Source organism: Dasypus novemcinctus, chromosome 28, assembly GCF_030445035.2.
Source record: "Dasypus novemcinctus isolate mDasNov1 chromosome 28, mDasNov1.1.hap2, whole genome shotgun sequence".
In the NCBI taxonomy this organism is placed as follows: Eukaryota; Metazoa; Chordata; class Mammalia; order Cingulata; family Dasypodidae; genus Dasypus; species Dasypus novemcinctus.
This window is the reverse complement of record NC_080700.1, coordinates 32,807,957-32,834,279: the sequence shown is the minus strand read 5'-3', so window position 1 is coordinate 32,834,279 and position 26,323 is coordinate 32,807,957. Positions and strand designations below refer to the sequence as shown.

General features: G+C 38.4%; 1 protein-coding gene across 2 annotated transcripts in view; it reads right to left on the bottom strand.

The window, feature by feature from the left end:
• The window catches only part of FAM120B (family with sequence similarity 120 member B), a 123,701-nt gene that overhangs the window by 67,653 nt on the left and 29,725 nt on the right, over positions 1–26,323 (bottom strand). The window contains exons 3-5 of one of the 2 annotated variants that reach the window (XM_012529905.4): positions 22,165–24,024; positions 20,424–20,604; positions 6,146–6,580 (exon numbers count right to left, since the gene is read on the bottom strand). In XM_012529905.4, the coding sequence (XP_012385359.2) occupies positions 6,146–6,580; positions 20,424–20,604; positions 22,165–24,006 (2,458 nt within the window). In that variant the 5' untranslated portion in view covers positions 24,007–24,024. The remainder of the gene's footprint in view (positions 1–6,145; positions 6,581–20,423; positions 20,605–22,164; positions 24,025–26,323) is intronic. The other variant, XM_012529906.4, reaches the window with a different exon arrangement.

Here is a 26,323-nt window from a genome sequence, read left to right as displayed (position 1 = left end):
TTCCACGGAAGAGAGGGGTAGAACATTTGGGCTGGGCTTGGTTGGATACAGGATATTTCTTCTAAGGAGGATTGTGAGGAGGCAGCAATGGGTATATTATAAAACCTTTGCTGTTTTGTGTGATCTATGTATCTTTTAAAAAAAAAGGACATTAAAAAAAATTTGCTACAAAAAATAAAACGTTTGCTGTTTTCTCTCCTCCTATCATGTATATAAACATCAAGCAACTATGCATTCAACATATATTTCTGAGTAACTACCATCTGCCAGGCATCCTGGTAGGTGCTGGAGATACAAAAGGGAATGGAATGAAACAGACACACTGCCTGCCCATAGGGCCTTTACAACCTAGGAGAGAAGGGAGATGTTAACCAAACAATCACATGCTTATGTAATTGCTAACTGTACAATACAGGAGAAATACAGAGTACTTTGAGAGCATATTCTGGAAGACCTGAACTATCTGGGGAGTAACATGGCAGAAAAACACATTTGAATTGAGATCTGAAGGAAGAATAGCAATTAAATCAGATGAAGGAGAAAGAGAAGTTCCAGGAAAAGGTCTTTATCCTATGAGCAATGGGAAGAAAATGAAGGGTTAAACCAAAGGAATGCCATAACGAGTCTGCATTTTGGAAAGGTCACTTTGGCTGCAGTGGAAAATGGATTGGAGGAACACAAAATGGGACATGAACAAAAGGTACAAGACGGTACGACAGCAGGCTGGAAGGAAGACAAAGGAGCTGGAGCTGAAAAGAAGTAGATGGAGCTAAGAGACGATTAGGAGGAAAATAGGTAGGACATGGTGAAAAACCAGATATATTAAGTAAGACTCCCAGATTTATGCTTTCTGTACTAGAGATTCATAGAAAATAATACTATTTCAAAGTGTGGCCTCTTTGTAATGGGGCTACTTAGTAATGAGCACAGCACTTAGAATTGAAGGCACTCAATAAATAGGAATTGAATGGTTTCTCCAACCCTCAACCTTCAGGGGAACTCTGTATATAGTCAAAACAACATAAATGAAAAAAAAAATCTGGTAACACATAATTGATGGATTTCAGTTTTCTTTTCAGCATAACTTTTATCTGACTGGGATCCTTAGGAATATCTGTGAACTTGTTAGAAATGTGAATTCCTAGGGTACTCCCCGACTCCAAACTTACTGAATCAGAAATTCTAGGGATGGGGGCTCAGCAATCTGTTTTTCTGGTTTGTTTGTTTTAAAGATTTATTTTTAATTTATCTCCCCCGCCCCAGGTCTGTTCTCTGTGTCCATTCGCTGTGCGTTCTGCATCCGCTTACATTATCTGGTGGCACTGGGAAACTGCGTCTTTTTTGTTGTGTCATCTTGCTGCATCAGCTCTCCGTGTGTGTGGCACCACTCCTGGGTGGACTGTGCTTTTTTCACGCAGGGCAGCTCTCCCTGGAGGGTGCACTCCTTGCACGTGGGGCACCTCTATGCGGAGGCGCCCCTTCATGGCACAGCACTCCTTGCGCTTGGCAGCACTGCACATGGGCCAGCTCCACATGGGTCAGGAGGTCCTGGGGATCGAACCCTGGACCCTCCATATGGTAGAAGGACATACTATCAGTTGAGCCACATCCACTTCCTGAGCAATCTATGTTTTAACAAACCTTGTAGGCAGAGTTTAAACAACATTTCTTAAAGAATATTCTCTAACAAAAAGGCTAAGAAATCATTTACACCCAGATAAAAACAAAGAATAATTTTTTTAAAAAGATTTACTTTTTATTTATTTCTCTCCCCTTCCCCCCCAGTTGTCTGCTCTCTGTGTCCATTTACTGTGTGTTCTTCTGTGTCTGCTTGCATTCTTGTGAGGCGGTACTGGGAATCTTTGTCTCTTTTTTGTTGCATCATCTTGCTGCGTCAGCTCTCCATGTGTGCGGTGCCACTCCTGGGCAGGCTGCACTTTCTTCACACGGGGCAGCTCTCCTTGTGAGGTGCTCTCCTTGTGCATGGGGTTCCCCTACGCGGCAGAAGCCCCTGCATGGCACGGCATTCCTTGCACGCATCAGCACTGTGCGTGGGCCAGCTCACCACATGGGCAGGAGGCCCTGGGTTTGAACCCTGGACCTCCCATGTAGTAGGCGGATGCTCTCTCCATTGAGCCAAATACACTTCCCAAGATGTGCATCTTAGTTGATAGATTTCCAATCATCTTAATTAGGAAAGGATATGATTTACTATGAAGGACCATTTAGGTTCTCTTTAATTGATAAACTTACTCTAAGAAAAATGGTTTTTAACTCTAAGAGGCCTGAAACTATCAGAGGAAGAGAAGCTCAAACTTCTAAACTATCTGGCGAGTCCCCCCTGCCCCAACATACACCTCTCCAGATCATGAGAAAAGCAGGTTCTTCCAATAAAGATCAAAGTGCCCTCACATTTCACCCAGGTTCCATGGGCATACGAAATAGTTCAAAGAATAATCTAGAGGGCTGAACAGGCACTCTGGTCTCTAGGTCACTCGCCAGCATTGCATCGAAAATGCACCAACTTCAAAACCTAATTATATAAATTGGTCAAAGTTTTTGTGAGAATAGATGGATAGGGCAGCCAAGCGATTTTTCAGGCTGGACAGACCCCACAGGCTCAAGCAGAGGGCAGGAGGAAGAAGGTCATTTCTATGACTGATAGCTTTGAGGACTGTCTTGAGAGATTAGATGCAGGGGAGGACTCAACCCCGGGGGGAGGGTTGCTGGACTTGCCTCATTAGTAACAAAGCAAGTGTCCCATTTGTATTTTTACAGCCATGAACACAAGTGAATGAGTACAGACTCCTAGACCCTAAGCTTTGGTATTTCTATGTGCTTTTCATAGGGAAACAAGTATTCTAATAACTGGATTTTACAGTTATCATATGGTTATTTTTCTTGCATATTCTTAGGGTGAGAAAAACCATAAAACTGTCTGGCTTGAGTCCACTCTCAGAATGTGAGGTGAAACTTCTGGAATTACCCTGCAGATTCTTACATCTCAAGTTCATCAGTGATGGTTTTAATGCATAAGTTCAATTCAAATAGCTATTTATTTAGCAATCTCTGTTGGTAGGACATTCTTGGCCAAAATGAAACAACCACCAAAAAAACTCTGACTACTCACATACAAACTAAACCTTTCCTTTTCAATGAAGTGATAAATTTCAACAGCCTATTTACAATAAACAAACAATTCAGATATAAATGGAGACCATATTAACATCTCAAGACATTAAACTCTACATTTACGTGGGTAAGCTGTATAATTTCATGTCTGCAAAATGATATTGTTATACTGCTTCTACCTAATGCATTCAAAAGGTAATTAATGTGGCTATAAAAGTATTCAATGCAAAACTGAATTCTTGGCTTGTCACTCTAATGTACATTTGTATTACATTTATTTGACAAATTTTCAAACTATATTTTACAAGTGAAGGAAAGGTCTCTATTGAGCTTTTAAATTCATTTAGCTTGATTCATGATGGTCAGGCTAGGTAATTTTCGAGACTGGCAGCAATGTTAGCGTCTGTTGGAATACACATCCTACCGTGCCAATTGCATATACATGTGTACATCTAACAGTTGGTAACTTTAAGTCTTCTATTCACCAGCCATAGAAACCTCTAAGATCTGACAAGACTTTATTGACTTGTATACAACAAGTGTCGGGATGAAAACCTTCAACTATATGTAAAAGTGAACTGAGAAAACTTCACTAAAATTGTGTAATAGCAAATGACAGAATGAATGTATCAAATGCAGAACTTTTTTTTCTCATGAAATATAACACTTCACCCCATTCTGTTTTCTGAAAGTCTTCTAAGATGCTCTGCAAGCTTCTGGTGAGTCAAATATTAAGCTTACTTATTGTTTCTTGAACCAAACAACACTCCAAAAATCATTCTAGATGGATAATTATCAATCAGATGTATGAAATGAGCTTTTCCAGATTTCTAAAATACAGATACCTTATGACAACCAAAAAATGACACTGAGAAGAGAAAAAATCCCTGTACTTTGTTTAAAGAAGCAGTTTTAATTTCTGTAGAAAAAGCGATTTCAAATATTTGCCTTTTGTTTGGCCCAAGATTCATTCCCATACAATGTATACTACTAGTAAACTGGGAAGAAGAATGAGAGTAGGGGTAACGTGTGTCGAGAGTGAATAAACAAACACACATGCAACACAAGGAGTCTTTAAGAGTTGTGTTTGGATAAAGGAAGCTAAAGTTCAAAGTGTATACCCTTCTTGTGTTATCAGAAACATCTTTCATGATATATTGTGAAATAAGTGAAATGTAATATACATATGATGTGTGTATGCACTATACATACACACACTGTTTATGAAAAGATGGGGAACAGAGGTGGAAATATATGCGTATAAATAAGCTATCTAAAATTTAAAGAGAAAATTTTCATTTCTACCATTTAAGAAAGCAAGCTCTAAATCATATGTACTGCTAGAGGAAAGGGTCTTAAAAAAAAAAAAAAAGAAAAAAAGAGCATTTCCAGCCACAATATTAGGAAACTCACTGAAAAAATGTAGCATTTATGAGATCAACTTAATTGAAATGCTCTCAGAAGAACAAGTAAAATCTGAAATGAGTCCTCTGATGGCTATGCTCCACTCTTTGATGACCTTGTTGCTTCTTTTACTTGGAAACAACTGACTAGTCATGTAACAGTATTTAGCACCTATGGGAAAGGTGGAATGCAAATTTCAGATTTTCCTGACAGAGGTGGAAGCAGAGGATCAATCAGCAGGATTCTGTTGTTCTTAATAGTAATTGTTTTTGTAAGTAATGGAGAATACCTGTAACAGGAAAGCTTCTATTTTAGTTTTAAAACCATTTGGCATCTTTCCTCATGTATACAGGAAAGTTTTTAAATTTTAAAATGTTACTTTATCATTAACATAAGCATACACAATCAGATTCATTCAGTTAAATTATCTGCAATAAAAATTCAAAATCACATCACTAGTTTATTAGATATGAAATATGAACAGGCTTTCAAAGTTCCTTCCAGAAGCAAAATTCTGTGATGTAGTGCTATATGCATAAGCTTTGCAGTTCTTTTAGGGCTGAAGAGAATGTTTTAAAAACTCTAGGAATAGTATCTCTGATTATTACAGTATTTCTAGAGTTTATTAAAATATTATATAGAGTAACCTTTAAAATTAATTGAAAATATAATGATGGATAGTAAAATATTCCCTTTAACTCAAACCATGAAGAGAACTATAATAATTCTTTTATTCTTTTTGGAAAGAGATTATAGGGCAGTAATTATATACATTATATTTTTAGAAAATTATTTTTGCTATTATTTTAAAATACTTCTTGCAGTAAAAATAAATTTCAGTGCATCTTACTTTCATGACAAGTACTTTTTTAGCTTGAGTCTATCACTGATTGATAGAATAGGGAACATTCCCTAGAATAACGTTTTTCAACTTCTCCCCCAATTCAATTCCATTTTATAAAAACATTTTGCAGTATTCAAATCCTTATTTGGTAACTTACAGGCTCATGTGATGGAAAATAATAGTGGCATGAGAGAACTTAATGCACACAAAAATGGAATATCAAAGTTTTAGAAAAATATTTGTTTCTCTGAAAGAATGAAAAGGGCCACTAAAAATAAACTCTAAAATCCACCCTCTCTTTTTTTAACTATCTATATGTAGAATATTATCCTTTATAGCCATAAATTCTTGGCCTTTTTCAGATACTAAGAACTCTTAGGAAGAAAAGCTGCCAAGTTTTAAGTGAACTTTGTTTTTCTTCCTCTCCCTTGACATGTTTTAATGAAAATAAAACTTGTTTCTTCAGTTTAAGTTGTTCTTTTTCTCTCTCCCTTCAGTTCTAGAACTCATTAAAATACACTTTCTTTTTTTAGGAGGTACTAGGGATTGAACCTGGTAGCTCATATGTGGGAAGCAGGAGCTTAACCACTGAGCCACATCTACTCCCCAAAATAAACTTTCAGTAGTGGGAGAAGACCAGAGTTGACTGAAGCAGAACACCAAGAATCCAATTTTGCTTATTTGGTGGCTCTTTACTGGGTGCCCACTATGCTTCAGACACTGGGTGTACAGGAGCAAAGAGCTCTAAACCACAACAACACTGACCTTTGGGGTGTGGGGTTTTCTCAAGGGTTCTCTTCTCTTCCCATTGGTGTGGGCCTTGAGCAGGGGTGGAGGCAGAAGATAGGAGCAAAGCAATATGGCAGATTGTCCAGGAGAGGCAGAATTGCAGCAGGTCTAGGATGAGTCTGCTACAATGTCCTTGCCTCTGTCTTTTCAAAACAATACTAGATAAATATATTCCTCTTGGGCTAAGGTTTGAAACAAAAATGAGTGTGTATGTAGATCTGGAAAAAGTACATGTCCGTGCCTGATCCTTTCGGGGACTTGGAAGATCTGATACACAGATCTGTGTTTTAATGTAGTCCAGTTTGCCTGTACCTGGGACGTTGATCTGTAGAGGCTTCACCAGATCCGGGCGCTTCAGCGGGTTCCCAGAATACACAAACCACTCCTTCACTGTGGAGGAGCTGCCACCACCTAAACAAAGACAGCTGGGTCAAGAAATGCACACCAATGCCAACTTCTGCTACCAGGTTAAGAGTGTTACAAACCCAACTTTGCCTGCATTTACCCAACTCAAAATCCATCAGCACAAGTATGTTCTCATGGCCAAGGGTGATTAAAAGTGATTTTAGTGATCCAACAGTTGGTTTCCTACCCTCAGCAGCTCGGGGGCTCATTCATTCATTCCAGAAAGGACAATAACCTCTGGCTCTGACTAAAATCTAGGGGCCTGAGGGAACAAGGGACTCTTGGAAGCAAAAGTCTAAAAAGCAAGGGGGGTATAATCTAGGTCAGTAAACAGCTGAAGGAGAGCAGAGAGCTGATCAACGATTACCAAGATGGCCTTCCTGCCTTCCCTCCCACGTGCTCCATAAAACACTGAGGACAACTTGCTGAAATAGGACAAGGCTGTTCTGTCTTACACTATTTTAAGCAACTGTCAAAACTAATATTTCGTGCAACTATTCCAAAGTGGGAGAAATAATCTAGAACAAATGTACTTCTATATGCTTTCCATTTCAATTCTCTTCCCTGACGCGATACAATTAAAGTGAAATCAAAGCTCTCCTACTCTGTGTTCTCAACTAGGCTATCCTGAAGCTAGAACACAGGGACCATCGGGTAAGAGCAGCCTTGGAGTTCTATTACAGCTTCCACGCCACCCCCCCTCATGCGCCTAACATCTGCCCCTCGCTCCATCTGGGCTCTGGATCCCACCCTCTTGGCCTTTCTCTACTCACTAGCCCCTCCTTTCCTCTTGGAAGTCTCTTCCCTGGGTTCCCTCATCTGAACACGCTCGAGCCTTTCTTTAAAAAAAAAAAAAAAAGGCCCTCCCTGGACAGCAAGGCCCCCCCTCAGCTGCTGCCTCCCTTCACAGCCAACCTCGCTGGAAGAGCGGCCCTCCTACCCCCTCACTCCCCAGTGCGCTCATCCAGCTTCCGTCCACACCACACCACGCCAAGGCCAGCCAGCAAGGGCCTCTCGTCGCCGACTCCAATGGCTGTGCTGAGTCCCTGTCATAGTTAAATCTCACTTCTGTCTTACACCGCTGGCCACACAGCCTCCTTATCAGCATTTCCACTTCCTTAGGATTCTGTTGCATCCCCTTCTCCTGGTTTCTTTCCTGCCCCTCAAGTCTCCTCCTGAATTCCTTTGTAAGGCTGCAGTTTTCTGGCCCATCCCTTCACTGCTCAGGGCTCTTCTCTCCTGCTGCGCTCCCCGCTACTCCTCTCCTCCCAAGGCTTCCACACTTAGCCTTTCACCTGAATGTGTCTCGCCCGGCTCTCTCCTAAGCCCCAGGCACCTGTGCTAGGTGTGACAACAGCAGCTAACACTTTTGTTTGTTTACCATGTGCTAGACATTTACCGTGCATTTACTCATTTCATCCTTGTAACAACTCTAGAGATACAGAAAAGGAAACCAAGGCTCTGGGGGGCGCTGAGCCCAGGACCTCTGTTGCCAACCATCACGCTATACCCTCCCATGGGTACCTCCAACTCAACACGCCCATGCCTAAAGTGACCATCTTCCAGCCCAAACTTCTTTTTCCTATCATACTCCTTATCTTAGTGAATGGTACTTTGACCTTTCTGGGCACCCAAACTAAAATGCTTTTGACTACCCTTGCCCGTGCCCTTCACAGCCAATAAAATCAAGTCCTATAAATGGAACTATCTCAGCAATGGACCCAGTTCCCTTTATCCCCACCACTCCCACCCTAGTTCTGGCCATGATTTTTGCCGGGATTAGTTATAACAGTCTCCTGGTTATAACCCTTTCAGACTTCAGTCTCATCCCTTCCCAGTCCATAGCTTCGAATGAAAATTTCATCAGGTTGCTCCCTAATTAAAATCTCCCCCATGCCCCCAGGGTAAAAGTCCGAACATAGGATGGCAGACGGCCTAAGGCCCTCAGGATTTGGTGGCTGCTTCCTCCCTAGTCCACTGCTCACTGTCCTCTTCCCCGGTAGTTCTCATGCTTAACCGAGCATCAGAACCACCCGGAGGTCGTGTTGAAGCAGATTCCTGGCCCCTCTCCCTTAGCAGATGCGGGTGGGACTCACGAAGCCGCATTTCTAATGAGTTCTCAGACAACACAGGTGCTGCTGGCCTCTGGGAACCAAGCCTTTGGCTCACGCTTCGGGGTCCAGCTGTGCTGACCTACCTCAGGTTCCTCAAACCTTGGATGTGGTGTTCCTTCGGTGTGGGACCCCTGGTCCCCTAACACTTCTACTCTGTGGCTCACCTCCCTTGCTTTTCACTCAGTCATTTCTACTTTTCTGTTAAGCTTCGATGTCATCTCCTCAACGATGGGGTCTAATGCCCTTCCCGTGAATTTCCGAAGCATCCTACACCTCTCAGGGTACTTTGGCTAATGGAATGCAAATGCGAACCAACCCCTCCTAATTTTGAGCTCCATGAGAGCAAGAACTATGTCTTCTTCATATGGTATCTCCAGTTTCCAGCACAGAGCAGATGCTCGTTAAAATAAGTTGAATGAACAAATCCAACTCAGCCTAAATTCACACATACAGAGAAAGTCTGAGAAAGTATTCTTATAGTTGAAAAACAAAACAAAACAAAACAAAACAAACCATTTCCTATGTAATCCTCCTGGCCTAGGTTTTCACTATGTTAAAAAATAGATAACTTGGGGAAATTTTAGGTTGTATATAAATTACCTCACACACACAAAAACAAACCACAGAACTGTACAACACAAAGAGTGAACGCTAGTGTAGACAGTGGGCTTAAATTAATAGCATGGTCATAATATTGTTTTATCCATTGTAACAAAAGCACCACACTAATGCAAAATGGTAATAGGGAAAACTACATGTGAGTGGGAGGTATAAGGGAATGTTCTGAACAATATTTCTGTAAACTTAAAACTGCTCTAATAAAAAAAAAAAGTGGTCAACTCAGTGACCTGTATCCTAAATTGCTATTTCAGAAAGAAGTTAGTCTCTCATGCCAAAAGATGAATATTACTAGCCTTTAGTAACTCACTGGGTAAGAACGTTCCACAACTGTCAATGCTCAGTTTGCCAAATGCCCTCCTTGGGAAATTACTAAAATATATACAAAGCCATAATTATACCATCAATGCAGAAAGTGATGCTTTATCCTAAACTGTTCACAACACAGAGGTTTAGAGTTGACTTCCCAAATAGTTTTAAATCTAAATAACTTATACAGAGAGAGTAAAGAGTTTCGTGTTAGGCACTGGTATTCTTTATTTAAAAAGGCAGATTTTCTATTACTTCCTTTCTTGTTAAAACCTAAGTCAGTCAGTTTTATAAACAAAAATTCCAAGAGAAATGCCACACAATTGAGTCAGTACTTCAGCTACAGTCCAGAATGAAACGGCTGGTCATCTAGAACAGTTTAACCATAAATCTATAAAACCATGATTCTGTACAAGACTCAGCAAGCAAAACAAGACTGGAGGGAAGCACAAAGACCAGATTCCCTCCTTCCTCCATAATCGGTATTAGCCAACTAGGGTTAATATCCATATTTAATTATAAAGTACACTCGCTCTCCACTGTACAGGATTCCATATTTGTGAATCTGTCTACTCACTAAAACTTATTTGTAACCCCAGAATCAATCCTTGTGGTACTTTTATAGTCATTCAAGACATGTGCAAACAGTGAAAATTTTGAGTCATCCGCTGTGCACATTCCCAGCTGTGGTTGAACAAGGTGATGCTCTGCTCTTTCTTTTTCCATTTTAAAAAGAATTTATTGAAGTATAGCATTCATACATGAACCTAATGAACAATAAGTATATAGTAAAAGTTGTGAACTTACGAAACAAACATGCATATCATCATACTGGGCTCCTATGCATCACCCCACCACAGACACCTTGCATTGCTGTGAAACATTTGTAACAAATTATGAAAGAGCATTGTCAAATTATTACTAGTAACTACAGTGCCCTGACTCTTTTGTTTCAGTTTTCACACAGTAAACAAGTGTCTTTTTCGTGGTATATTTAGTGCCACATTTTTCACATTTTTGTACTTTTTGTGTGTGTGTGATTTCACTGTTTAAAATAATCCCCAAGTGTAGTGCTGAAGGGCTGTCCAGTGGTCCTAAACGCAAGAAGGCTGCGATGTGTCTTATATATAGATGTTTACATAAGCTTCACTGAGGCACAATTACAGTGCTACTGGCCATGACTTAAATGCTAATGAATCAAACACAAATGTTAAATAAGGTGTTGTTACAGAAAAGCACATACAACAAGATAATTTATTAACTGGTTGATGAAATTTTGTTACCAGAGGTTCAAAGGAAGCTAACACTATGTATCTCCTTTGGTTCAGTATTTGCTAATTCAGCATTTGCAGCAACTCTAGAGACTATAACTACAGCAAAAAGCAAGAATACACTGCATTCTTAAATGAAGAGATTAACTAAAGCTTTTATTTTTTGAACTGATTTACTTCTACCTGATGACTTTCACTGACCAAGCGAGATGGTCACAGAAGTAAACTATGCTTCTTAAAACTCAGTACTTATAGCTATTTACTAGACAGAGAATTGAATGTGAAAAACTACTAATCTTCATGTATAAAATTAATTTACCAGAGAATAAAAGTTAAACTCAACTCTGTTGATGTGTTGTTTCATTGTCTAAATGAAATTTCATCTGAAATTGTGGTAAATTATGGGGTAGAATACTGGAAAGGAATTGGGTAGCAAAAAGAAAGGGAGATCAAAATTATTTTCTCTGAGGTAGCCGTAGACTAATTAAATCACAATAGTGAAATTATAGAGTAGTGTCTTCAGGTTCTACATTCTAGCCTTAATTTTGTGACTAATTCTTCAACAGTGGACATGTAAATTATGAAACCTATATGCTTTAGTTTCATTTTCTATCAAAAAAGGATAAAATGCTAGCATGCAGTGGCTAGAAAATATTACTGATGTTAATAAAGGATAATGTTGGAAGTCTGGATAATGTCTATTCAAATCTAAATCTTCAGATGAGATTTTCATTTTTAATTCAGATTATCATTCTTATAATTAGACTTACAAGTCCTGGTGTTACTTTAAAAAACTTGAAGTAGATGCAAAGCAATATCAGAGACTACATCTTGAAATAAAAAATGAACATGATATATAAGAAAATCCTAAAGTTTAGCAAATACTCTTGTATGTCTTATCATTTCAGAGATTTTAATCTTACATTTTTTAAAACCACAGCAGCAACATTTGTGACAATTTGATTTGTCTAAATTAAAAATGAAATACTCATTTTAAATGTCTGATAAATCAAGCAAAAAGAAGAGGACATTAAGTCTGGGAAATCCTAAAAGGAGAGACTGGTTTTTCTCATTGGAGTTTTCACTCTGCTGGGTTCTGAGTTCAAGAGAGCAAATAAAGTTATACCAATGTAGCAAGCACTGTAGATTCAAAGAAACAAAATAAGATATTGCCTAGGTGAAGTTTAATTCAAGGGCTCTGAAAAAGTAGGGAAGAATCAAATTCTGACAGCACTATTCAAAAAATTGAAATTAAGTAGCAGTTTGAAAACTATATTAAGCATAGTTTATACTTTCTGATTTATTTATTTCAATACTAGAAGAAAGAGAAAGGTGTTTATTTGAACTGAAACTAAGTCCTTAACTAAATAAAAATCCTTTGTTAGTTTTACTCTGCTTCTTGCCTATGACGTTTCACAATGAAAATGGAAAAATAATCAAATTGCTCTACTGGTATCCCCAAAGGACATGTTATTCAACTTTGTAAAAGCTTCTATATATAACTAAGACTTCTCCCCGCTGGGAGCAAAACTGTGGAACTGTCTACACTTCTGAACTCTCTCCCCAAAAAACTGACTAGATTAGGCAAATACACAAGTTCTCGAAAGGGTTGAACAGATTTATACCAGCTTGAGAGGAGGCTGATTTTGCTCAAGTATGAGGGGTATATGAGGATGCACAAGGGTGGGAGGGTTGGCACTGGGCAGGGAGAAAGAGGATGAGGAGAAGCAATGTTGAATTTAACCTTTTAATTATTGGGATTTAAAAATTTGATAACAGTTCTCCAGACTTTTAAAAAATATATACCTTGTCCTTATGGTTCTGTGGTGTTTTTATACTGTTGGTTTATTCTAAATTGTGGGTGGCCTTAGTTCTTAAAAAACAAAACAGAAAAGCACCCCAAAATTCTTTTTTGAATACACATGTGTGTGTGGGGGGAAAGTCAATCTTTAAGTAAATATTTAGGATTTTAATGGATTGACAGCCTTGTGGCAGCTCTGTAAAGTGTTAAACCAACTGGGCAGTGACTTTTTACTCAGAAGGCTAATGTATATCTCCCTAACAATGCTGCCTGATTTCTCCAAATTATCGATGGATTTTTTAGAAGTTCAGCTAGGTGAGAAGGAGAGAATGACAAGGACCATTGTCTTTAAGGAACTGGAGCCATTGTTAGAGGCTGCCCACAACTATGTGAGTGGTAAGAGAGAATAGATTCTGCTTCTTATACCTTCCTGAATCTCTTCTATTTCCTCAAATTTGTAAAGTTTTATGAAGTGATTTAAGCTAAGAATATCATTCAGGGAGACTAAAAAAAGAGTTAAAAGCCAGATTCAGGGCTGTGGATGTGTATGCGATTTCAAGCTCTCTCTTCCCCTTTTTGACCACTAAGCCATGTAGTAAAGCTAAACATCATGTACTCAACTATATAAAAAAAACATGTAGGAAGTGATACTCTGATATTAGATGAACTGGTGTGTCCAATAGGTCAGTTATCCAAATTGCACCTATAATTAGGAATTTTGATGTATTAACGTATCAATTCAATGTCTGTGACTTAAAACATTTTGGTTCAGAGTTCGTTGTGCATATTTAAAGGACTGGCTCTAGTGCTTAGAGTCCATACGATATAGTTTAAAGGGACTTTTGATTTTAAATCTCACTTTCTAGTAGTGAGCTCCCACCTGCTAGCTTTACTTGGAGACAGCTGCTTACCTAATGGGATATGACAGACACAAATCTCTCCCACATGTGTCTGAAATTCAGTTCTTAGTCATTCTTTTCTAAGGAATGGCTCCTTAAATGCAAATATTCCTGAAAAGGTCATATTTTAAACCTACATTCTACAAACATATATTGATTACCTAATTCACACCAAGAAATCTGCTAAGTGCAGCAAATACACTATAAACACTCCCTGAACCTGGGACCTTGTACGTGGGAAGCAGGTGCTCAACTACTGAGCTACAAATGCTCCCGGAACTACTACTGAAGGCCCACAGTACACCTAGAGGCAGGTTCATCATTAAGGCTAAAGGATGTAAAACCATATTCCAAAAACAAACAAACAAAAAACATCTGCAGCCCAGAGGGGAAGGGATATATTAGACAAATAGCTGTACAAATAAATATGTAATTACAAACTTTTATAAGTCTGAGAATGAAAAGCATAAGGTGCTTTGAGAGAGGAACTTATTTTTGACTGGGGAATATGGGAAGAACTGGGGAAAGTTAACTTTAAGGTGGGACTTGGGGGGTTGAAGAGCATTAATCAGGTACGTGCCTGGAGTTCAGAAGAATGGTCTGAGCCAGAAATATCAATGTGGCAACTGCCAACATGGATAAAGTTTAAGCACTGTGAGTGAATGGGCATAAGGGGACCCCAAAGACCCAGCTCCTAGGAACTACAACATGTAGAAGTCAATCGAGGAAATGCAAGTGCCAGACAAAGACAAAGAAGCCAAGGAAGGAAAGGAAGATAACCAGGAGAAGGTGGTGTCACACAGAAGCCAAAAAATTTCAGCAGAGCTGCTTTAACGGAGAAAAGCAAAGAGCAGTACATTCAGTTGAGGGCACTGGGAAAAGCAGATCTAGGGGAAAGAGGGGAATTTTTCCTCAATTGAAAAGTGAGGTTGACAAATTGTCCCATAATGTAGAACAAAAAGGCAAAAACTGGAATTAAAATATGAAGAATCATAGACTGTCAATCTAGGAAGTCCAACATCCATCTAACTGCAAGTCTAGTAACAGAAAACAGAGGTAGTATAGAAGAGGAAAATTTCTAAACATAAAGAATAAAGAGAATAGCTCAAAATTTTCCAAGAGAAAAATGTCACCAAAAAAGGAACATTACTCAATCTAGCACTAGACTTCATTAGCCACACTTGATGCCAGATGACAATGGAACAATGACTAAAAATCCTATGGATAGACTCTGCTTCTGGCCATGAGGGAGCAGTGCTACCAGATTGGTCTTCCCACCATAACTATAAAGCTCGACAAACTTTGGAAGTACCCGCATTAAAAGTTGGACAATGGGCAAGGGTTATGATCCTGGGAAAAGAAAAACAATGTAAAATCCATAATCACTCCAGTTTTCCAACCAAAGGCACTTTCCAGATTGCAGCTTAAAGAAAGTGATCCCTAGCAAACCAAGACAGTCTCTCCAGGATAAAGGAACAGATGGAGATCAAGGCTATTGAGATAGCTGGGACTTGCAGGGTAAAGCATGGGGGGGGGGGGGCGGAAGGGGAGAGGAGCGAAAGGGAAGAGAGTGGAGGGCGAGCTAGAGAGAAAGCGAGCAAGCTAGGCAGAAACAGTATTTCAGAAATCTTCCTAGAAGTGCCCTTGAGATGTTGGATGAATAGTAAGTTATACATGCATAGGGCAAGACTCAGTGAGGTCAGGCAAAGAATAACTTCAGGAAGCCATGAGCTGAACAACTACTCGTACTTGTACAGGGCTTGAAGACATTGGATTTCCCACCAGCCAAAATAAGAAACCTTGCTAAACACTCTGGGCGCTCATTGATAGCTCATGTATTTAAAGTAGGGTCTCTCGGGAAGCAGATGTGGCTCAACTGACTGGGCTCCTGCTTACCATACGGGAAGCCGTGGGTTCACTTCCCAGGTCCTCCTTGTGAAGGCAGGCTGGCCCACGCCTGTGGAGAGCTGAAGGCTTGCACCTGAGGAGACCTAGCGCAGCAAGATGATGCAACAGAGGGAGACAAGCAAACACAGAAGAATGCGCAGCAAAAGGACACAGAGCGCAGAGAGCAACCAAATGGCAAGGGGGGGGGGGTGGGACAAATAAATAAAATAAATCTTATTAAAAAAAAAAAAAAGTAGGGCCTCTCCAGGTCTAAGGTAATAGTTACTATAGACTGGCCCTACTAATGCTATAAAACAAACCCCAAAAGGATACGGTAAATTAACTGCCTTACAGAACAAATCCCAATGCTCTTTATTGCATCCAAAATGTTTTAGTATTTAACCCAAAAATATTACACATAAGAATAACCAAAAATGTCTGGACACATTAGAGAAGTCAATAAACAGACACAGACCCAAAAATGACAGAGATGATAGAATTAAGAGATAAGGACTTTACAAAGCTATTATGTTTTGAATATACTTAAGGATTTAAAGGAAAACATGAAGACAGGAAAGAGACATGAAAGAAAGAAAACTGGTGAAAAATACAATATCTGAAATGACAAATTCACTGGACAGGGTTAATAGCAGATTAGACATTGTGGAAGAAAAAATTGGTAAACTTGAAATCAAGGCAATAAAAACTATTCATATCAAAGCACAGAGAAAAAAAGAGTCTTAACAGAAAAGCCTCTATGACCTGAGGGACATTAAGAAGTCACATACCATGTCTTTGATTGCCAGGCTACCATGACAAATACCACACAATGGGTTTGCTTAAACCATGGGAATTTATTGTCTCACGGTTTCAGAGGCTAAAGGCTTGCTTCCTCCCAGGGTTGGTAGTGTTCTGGCTGGCGAGCAATTCTTGGGTTCCTTGGCTTCCCTGTCACGTGGCGATGTCCTCTCTTTCCTCTTAAGGGTTCCTGCTGACTGGCTTCTCCCTGGGGCCTTCTCTTAGACCACCATTAATGTGGTTGAAGACCCACCCTGGTTTAGCTGGACTCAGCTTACCTAAAAATAATATCTTCAAAAGGTCTTATTTACAATGGGTTCACAACCACAGGGATGTGGATTAATATTCAGGACATATCTAAATTAGGGTATATAATTCAATCTAACACATAACATATATAAGTAATTAGAGGCCCAGACAGAGATATGAAAGAAGTTGAAGCAGAAGCAAATATTTGATGAAATAATGCCTTTTTTTTTCAAATTTGACAGGAAATATAAACCACAGATCCAAGACTCTCAAGAACCCCAAGAAAGATAAATACAACATACAACACTCCAAAGTACATCTTAATCAAATTGCTAAAAAAAAAACCGTGATTAAGAAAATAAAATCTTGAAAACAGAAAAAAAGAAACTTTACATAAAGGGAACAACAATAAGAATGACTGCTGTCATCTTATAATTGACAATACAAACCAGGAGACAATATAATGACATCTTTAAAGCATTGGGAAGAAAAAACCCCTCACAAAACTATCATATCCATACATCCAATGAAACTTCTGAAATAAATGTGAAATAAGACTTTCATTAGGAAAAAACTCAAAATTAATACCCACACCACATTTCTTAAAAAGATAATTGTTTAAAGCAGGGGTTGGCAAACTATAGTCCATAGGCCAAATTCAGCTTGCCTCTTGTTTTAGTAGAGCTTGTAAGCTAAAAATGGTTTTCACATTTTTAAATGGTTGAAAAAAAATCAAAATCATAATATTTTGTGGTGCAGGAAGATTATATAAAACCCCAATTTCATGGTATGGGAAAATTAGATAAAGTTTTATTGGCATACAGCCACACTGATTTATCTTTGTATTGTCTATGGCCACTTTCGTACTAAAGGAGCAGATTGAGTAGTAGCAACAGAGACTATCATCCGGCCCTTCACAGAAAGTTTATGTAAAGTAACATTAAAAACAATGTATTATGGAGCTTAAAATGTGTTACAAACGATATGCTTCCATTTATATAACAACCTTGAAATTGTGAAAGTATAAATATGGAACACAGGTTAGTGGTTGCCAGGGAATAGGGATGGCAGGGAGAGGGAGGCAAGTACAAAAGGGTAGTATGAGGAATTTCCTCTGTGATAACCAAAGAGTTCTGTATTGTGATTGCGGTGGTGGTACGTGAATCCATACATACAATAAAATTGCAAAGAACTACACCCACCCACACGCACACGTACACACACAAATGCATATAAAAATGGTGAAAAGTGAATAAGGTCTGTAGTCTACTTAATAGTATTGTACCAATATCAATTTCCTGATTTTGATATAATATTGCAGTTATATAAGATGCCACCTTTAGGGCAAGCTAGGTAAAGGGTACATAGGACTCCATGCACTATTTTTGCAATCCCCTGGGAGTCTAATTGTTTCACAATAAATAGTTTTTAAAAATACAGGAAACATAGACAACAGCAAAAGCGAGGAGAGAATCAAAGTACACTGTTGTAAGGTTTTTTTATATTACCATTATATGTGGCAATATTATTTGAAAGCAAATTTTGGTAAGTTAAAAATGCACATTGTAAATGCTGCAACCATTAAAAATAAATAGCTAATTTAAATCACCCAGTAAGGGAGATAAAACAAAATATTTTTAAAAAATATTCAACTAATTCAAAATAAAGTCAGAAAAGGGGAAAATAAGGAAAATATAAGAGAAAAAAAAAGACCAAAACCCAACCATGTCAATTATTATATTAAATGTAAATGATATAGACACTCCAATCAAAAGAAGGATTGACAGTCAAAAGGGTTGATTGTCCAATCAAAAGAAGAGATATGCTGTTTAAAAGAGATGAACTTATAAAGAAACAGTTTAAAGTAAAAGGATAGGAAATAGATACAACATGCAAACATTAATCTTGAGAAAATTAGAATGCATACATTAATATCCAACATAACCAACTTTGGAACACAGAGTATTACCAGATAAAAAGAGGAAAATTGTATAAGATTACAAGGGTCAATTCATTCAGAATCAAACAATCCTCAATGTATATGCACCTAATAACAGAGCTTCAAAATACCTGAAGCAAAAACTGATAGAACTGAAGGAAGAAATAGACAAGTCCACAATAATATCTGGAGATTTCAACTCTCGTCTCTCAGGAACTAAGGAAAGTAGACAGAAAATCAGTAAGGACATAAGACTTGAATAACCCTATTAACACTTGATATTTATCGAACACTACAATTAACAACTGTTTAATGCACATGGAATAAACTAGGCCAAGCAAGTTACACAGAATAAGCTTCATTACTAACATTGTAAATAAAACAGCAAAAGCAGCATTTTATTTTCATAATAAAATTTACATACTAATATTGTAAAACTTCAAAATATTAAGAATGAAGGAAAACAAAGATCAACTGTGAAGGTGAGCTCAATTTGAATAGTTTTTACTATTTATGTAGTAATGTAATAAAGGTGTCTATATAGCTAGAAATGAATGAACAAAGTATGAAATTGAAAAACTATAAAAATTTATATATCTTAATCTCATTTAATGACATACTCTAAAACAATTCCAGGTCAATACGATTGTACAATGTGAAAAAATTTTCATGTTGAAGATATATATTTTTAATTCTTTAGTGTAAATTTGCCATCATTCAAGTTAACAAATAAGGAATATGGGCACAGAGCCACAAAAGAAAAAGAAAAAAAATTTACACATTATTTGGCCTCAAAGTTTATTACATAGGTTCTTCTGCTTCTGTTTTTGTTGGTTTTTAAAAATCATCTTAAACATCTTTCTTATGTTGTCCATTGATCACATAAGTGTTTGACCTCTTGCAGTATATATGGGAGAAAAAAGTACTACACGATAGTTAGTGCTAGAATCTAATGAAAACTGGAATTCAGTGAACACTTTATGCCCCACCCCCCAAAAAAGAAATAATTACATTTTATTCTGATGATTCTATTATCACCTCTAGATTATTTAAATATTTACTTTCTAGAATATTAATATTGGTATGTTTGGAAATAATGGTGTTTACACAAACAGGTCACAGATATTCTTTCACTAGGATTTGAATGTTTCTCCCTCTGGTACTGATAATAGTTTGGTAGACCACATTTCTTATCAAAGCACTCTCCAGTCAGACTATAAAGTACCAGTCAGTCTGTGACATGAGCTAGGCCTTACACAAGAGGTGAGTAAATGCATTAAGCATCCCTGCTTTCTAATTATGAAGTGTTCTTCTATATTCCTTATCTCCCTAAACTATTCTAATAGAGGGTAGTAGAGCGCTGATTAACTTTATACTTGGTGTTGAAGGTCCTCTTTTTTTCACTGCTCTGGCCATGGATGATTCTTCCTCTACTCTTATTGCTAGTGCACAATGGAAATACAGATGGGTAAAAAAACAAACTTAATTTCAAAGACATAAAGCAGTATTTTCTTTTCCACAAAACATTTTTTGTTTATGTTTAAAAATATGATATACTAGATTCTGCAAAATTATTTTATGAAAATCACATTTTGAGGGGAGACTAAGTACGCATTGTCTTCTAATAATAAACATATCCTACACTCCTATAGCAGGAAAGAATCCTTACTTTTTTTTAAAAACGCAAATTCTTTTAAAGCCTAAAAATATGACATTTTATAGAAACAATGCGCTCTCCATTTAATGAATACTGATCAACTGCTTGCTAATTATATATAAACTTCCCATGGCATTTATCCTTAATTTTTTACAGATGTGAATGGTATTCTCAATTATAGATTTGATGGAGAACCAAAATCCCCTTTAATTGTCTCGGGGTCCTGGAAGAATGCACTGTTTCATCTGGCCAGCTTCTCTGGCTTCGACTCCATGTAGAACCATTACTGAGAAAGACTAATTCTTACCTCTACATTCTCCCAAAATGAGTGAGTAAACACGCTGTCGAACAGGACGGTAAATGAAGGCCTGGCTCGGTAGAGCTTGATCGAGCTCATCTTCCAAGGTGTTGCTGCACTCAATCTCTCCATTGCACATAATATTGTACACCAGATAGCTTTCAGCTTGGACATGATGTGCTTTAGCAATCTGTTCAAAATTTAAATACAGTTCAACTGAGGTTTCCTTGAAAACAAACTAGTAACCTTCAAATAAAAAATACCCACACCCGTATCCTATGCGTTTTTTCTTAAAGCACTCAGAAATGGAATAACTGCCATTCAAACTCATGATGGCAAGCTGGTATTTATTTCCTTTCTTCTGGGCTTCCAGACTCAAAACTTCATCTCTTGACTCTCCCTCCTCCTCGCTCCAATCATCTGTCAGTCTTACCAGATTTACCTCTGCAGTAGCTCATCAGTTTGTCTCTTCAGGGGTTCTTAACAAGGGGTAAAGGAGCTTGAATTAAAAAAAAAAAAAATTCTTGTGGGGATATGTTGGTGCTGCTATGGCATATTTATTAAATAATACACAGCATAGTGTGGACTTAGTAAGGGGTCTGTGGTTTTCACCTGACTGGCAAAGGAGTCCGTGCAACAAGAAAAGTTTAAAGAACCCCTGGTCTACTTGATACTCTCGTACTAATCAAGTGTTCATTGCTTTTCTCCTATAAAACTATTGAACTCTCTTAACTGAACCCTCTTCCTCCTTTTCTCCCTGACTCCAACCTATCCTTTGCACCAGTGTCATATTATTTTCTTGGAAAGAGAGGGCCAGTCACCATCCTCCTTGAAACATTTGAATGGCTACCTCAAATTCTTCACCATAACTTTCAAGGCCTCCCGTTCTAAGGCTTCCATTTACTTTCCTAGCATTATACATCATTTTATCCCTATAAAACCACTGTGATTCAGCCAGAATCCAAAGGGTCCAGAATGACTGCCTTACACGCTGGTAGGGAATTATGGCTATGTGTAACTAAGCATGCACTGTGTTTGCTCATGGATACCAAGTCAAGGCAGGTACTACCTCTATGCCTCAGGCATACTCTCTTATCTCCAGATTTTTGCTGTTAGCTCAGTCTGGCATCCTTTCCCCACCCTGTCCTTTTGGCAAACTGCCACCTAGTTTGCAAGTTCAATATCTAATGTTACTTCTGAGGCTCTGCTGAGAGTCTATATTACTTGCAGATAAATTCAAATTCCTAATCTGTAATTAAAGGTAAGCTGCAAAGCTTACCTTTCCAAATTTTTCTCCCCTCAAACCCCATGCCCCAGCTTGACTATTATGTTCCTCAGAGACAAAAAGATTCCCAATTTTACACACTTAGTGCTCTCCCATGCCCTAAGACTCTGCCTTTTCAAAGCAACTTTTGGTCCCCATTAAGGTCTGGCTCCAGTTCTACCTCTTTTGATAACTTCCCTAATTTTCTTAACCCACAATGATCTCTCTCCTAATTCCTAGAACTCTGTAATATTCATGTTAACAATATCAAATAGTTTCTATTTTGAATTTTCACATGCATTACGCCATACCCCCTAATTAGTCTCAGATTCCCATTCTTGTGGTCCTTAGCCACTGCAGAGATAAATATTCACAGAATATATTCAATATTCACTGAACATATTCAATAAATATTCACTGACAAACCCATCATTTGATACATTCTCAATCATGACATATTAGATTTGGGTGAGCATATCTAAATACCTTTAAGATTTCAGGGTCTGAAATCACGGTTACTTCTTGCTTGATTTCAGGGGCTAAATAAATAACTACTTGTTGCTGGATTTCAGGGTCTGAACTCTTGGTTACTCTTTGGTTAGTTTCAGGCTCCACATTCATGGATTCTACTTGTTTAATTTCAGGGTGTATATGCATGGGTACTTCTAGCTTAGATTCAGGGTCTGTATCTATGGGTAATTTTTGTTTAACTTCAGGGCCTGATCTCATGGTTACTTCTTGCTTGGATTCAGGGTCTGTGCATATGGGAACTTCTTGTTTGGATTCTGGGTCTGTGCACATGAGAACTTCCTGTTTGGATTCAGGATCTGTACACATGGATACTTCTTGCTTGGATTCACAGTCTGTATGCATGGGAACTTCTTGCTTGGATTCAGAGTCTGTACACATGGGAACTTCTTGCTTGGATTCAGGGTCTATACACCTGGGATCTTCTTGCTTGGTTTCAGGATCTGTATGCACAGGAACTGCTAGCTTGGATTCAGGGCCTATATGCATGGGAACATCTTGTTTATATGTAGGGTCCGTACATGTGGAAACTACTTGCTTGTATTCAGGGTCTGTATACGTGAGAACTTTGTGCTTGGATTCCGGGTGTGTACATGTGGGAATTTCATGCTTGTATTCAGGCTCTGTGCATGTGGGAACAACTTGCTTGTATTCAGGGTCTGTACACACATGAACTTCATGCTTGGATGCAGGGTCTGTATATGTGGGAACTTCTTGCTTAGATTCAGGTTCTGTATGCATGGGAACTTCTTGCTTGGAATTAGGGTCTGTACGCATGGGAACTTGCTTGGATTCAGGGTCTGAACTCATGGATGCTACTTGCTTGTCCAAAGTTATTGTACCTCTGAGTTTCTGCAAAAACCACGGAGATTTCTGCCCTGGCAAAAGATATGATGCCACTCCTTTATAAAAAAGAGCTTTGTTTGGTCCCAAAGGTAACATCTCCTCTAATTTTTTCTCACCTTGATGCAAGTGAAGAACTTTAGATATATGATCTGCTACAGCTAGGATAATGTTACCTTTTTTGTCAAGGTTGTCTCTTATAGAGGTACAGGAATACAAGCATTTGTACCGAAAACTTTCAAACATGCCTTCTGGGATTATATCATTGCCAAGTAGACAGGCCAAAAGAGGAAGATCTGTTATATTGAGATTCAGACTCTCGCAAAGTTTCTCTCTATGGAGCATAACAGTGTCTAGACTTTCCAAGCAGAGCTCCCTAATTGAAAAATAGGGACAAGTATCATAAATTAAATAATCAGTATCTTCTCCAAGAATTCCAAGACAGTTATTTTGGAGCCCATAAGAAGCCACCTCATAGTCTGCTTCCCGTAATGTACACAAAGTTTTCTGACCCAGTGTCTTTAAAGCGAATCGTGTAAATATGGCCAGCCCTGAGGGAATGAAAAACATATTTCTGCCTGGCTGCTCCCTGTGTGACTTGATATAATGAAAAATCCTGGATATCTCCCTGTTGTTCTTCAGTCTTCGTTTCACCCATTCATCTCTCTTATCCTGCTCCACCATGCCATCAAAAAAGAATATCAACTTGATGCCAACTGCTGTGAAAGTTTTAACAAAATCTCTCAAAGAAGAATAGTATTCTCGCCATTGGCCACCACAGATCCAAGATTCTGGAGTATACCAGTATTTGAGACAACACATGGCATCAACCACTATGGTCGGAGTACATCCAGGATACTTGCTTCGGTGTTGTTCTGCCAGTTCTTTGAAATTTACTGCTGTACATATATGTGGACAGGTACTTCCCACAAATCCCTGCAAGCCTCTCACACCCATAACTGAACTGGAAAGGATCTGAAAAGAAAAATAAATCTGGAATTAGTAATGATGGTATTAGCACTAGACATACTGCACTTTTTCAAAGTAAACACACAACAATATTTAAATGCACTCTATTTCCCAAGAAAACTCTTGTCAACAAGGTAACATGATATGCTGGTTAAATGCCTAAAAAGTTTTCAATTAAAATACATGAGGAACTTAACCTAAATATAAGGTGAGTGAGACTTGCACAAGGACAATATAGAGTAGCAATCGTAAGATTTTCACTAAGACTAAGATTCAAATGATTCCTGAACCAAATTCAAAATCTAGGTAATAGTTTTCAAAGAATTAATATTTCCCATCTAGGAACTCAAATAGAATTAAATTTAAAATCCTAAGACATAAATTGATACATGCAAATGGATGAGTCTCAAAATAATTTGCTGAAAGAAGCCAGATCAAATCTAATAGTCTATATTATATAATTTCATTTTCATAAAACTCTAGTTAACCTAAAATTAAGCTAACCTGTAGCAGATGAATGGTTGTCTGGGGAGAGAGGGGTGAATGGAAGGGGGGACTTATAAAGGGGAAACTTTAGGGGGTCATGGATATGTGCACTACCTTGATCGTGGTGATAGTTTCACAGGTGTAGATGTATGTTATGTTTATCAAACTGCACACTTCAAATCTGTATAGTTTACTTTATGTTGTGTATACCTCAAAGATATCCCAAAAAGCATACATAAAAATTCACTATGCCAGATGTTTCTAACACTGGAGACAGTGGCTGAATGGAAAACTGCCCATTCTCCAATTTAAACAGATCAAAGTAGTTCAAAGAGCTAGATTTTGAAATATGGGGAAAACCTAAGCCAAGTATTTATTACATGGCCATTCTTCAAGTAGATAACAACATCCATCAACGATCAGAAAAAATCCCACTCCCTTACAGTGATGATACCTTTTATGTTAGTGGGCTGTTCATTTCACTCTTATCTTCAGGGTTTTAAAAAAGGATGTCTTTTTGGGAAAATAAAACAAACAAAAAAATCCTTAACTATCTGAGAGGAACACAAGAACAAATGATACCTCTTCCAGAATTAGCACTGATAACAGTAGTCATCAGTTAGCAAAACCATAAAATTAAAAACAGCTATTACATTAAGAGTGAACTGACTACCGACCAGGTAGAACTAGGCACTTTAAAGACATCATCTATTCATCTTAAAAACAAGGCTGACAGTGTGGAGCTGGTGGAGCTCGGGAGCTGAGCGCCTGCTCTGCAGGTACGAGGTCCTGGATTCAATCCCCGGTACCGCCAAGAAACCCTACAACCCTGACAAGTATGTATTATTCACTCTATTTTAACAAATGAAAAAAACTGTAAATAAGTTACCAGATTGAGAAAAGGCACCCTCACAGGATTATCTTTAAGAATTCACTGAATTGTTAATGGGCACTGGTACCTAATAGTAGATACAATCTGTTTAATAGCCATTGATAAGGAAAAGATAGGAAAGTTGTATGGATATAAATAGCACACATTTTATGTTGAAATTTGGAGGTCTTATTATTAAGTACAATGAAATACATGAATACACACCCCCCAAATCACTACAGAGTTATTGTTACATAACATTTAACTTGGAAACAGAGCCAAGGTGTTTCAGTTTTTGAAACAGAAACCAGATCTCATAACACGGTTATTTCAACAATGTTCTACGTGGTTCTACAGTTTGGTCCCCTGGGCAGGGATCCTATGTCTAGAGTAAGGTTACACTCTATTTCTGAAACGGGGTGATCTTTTTTCTCACATTATTCCAACACAGTAGGTAGGGGACAGGCTTAGGAAAGGAAGATTGGTCAGAATGAATAAAAAAAAACACAACCTTTTATTTCACAGATTCTAGAGCATTGTTCTCTGCCTTGCTGCTTTAAGAAGGCCTTGCAAGGTTTGCCAAGGAGGAAAGGCTCAAAGGCTGTAGCACTTGGAATCTTACAAATTCAGGGTGTGGCTCAGTTTCCCAATCGTGGGACTGGGGCCCACGCCTCTGGACCAAGGCTCTGTGCTGAGGACACAGGAGCGAATGCCATCATCGGCCCCTGAACTCGCCAGTCTTCAGCGTGACTGCAGGCTCGCTGGGCTCCTGGCTCCCTCAGGTACTTGGCTGGATTGCTTCAAAGGCAAACCAAGCTGCCCACAAACCCTGGAGATAAACCTGGGAGACAGAGCCAAAGTAAGACCTGCCCTTCACTTCCAGTTTTGTGCAGCAGCTTCTGCAATGTTTGGCTGCCTTTCTTCATCAATAAAAAGGGATTTTTGTTT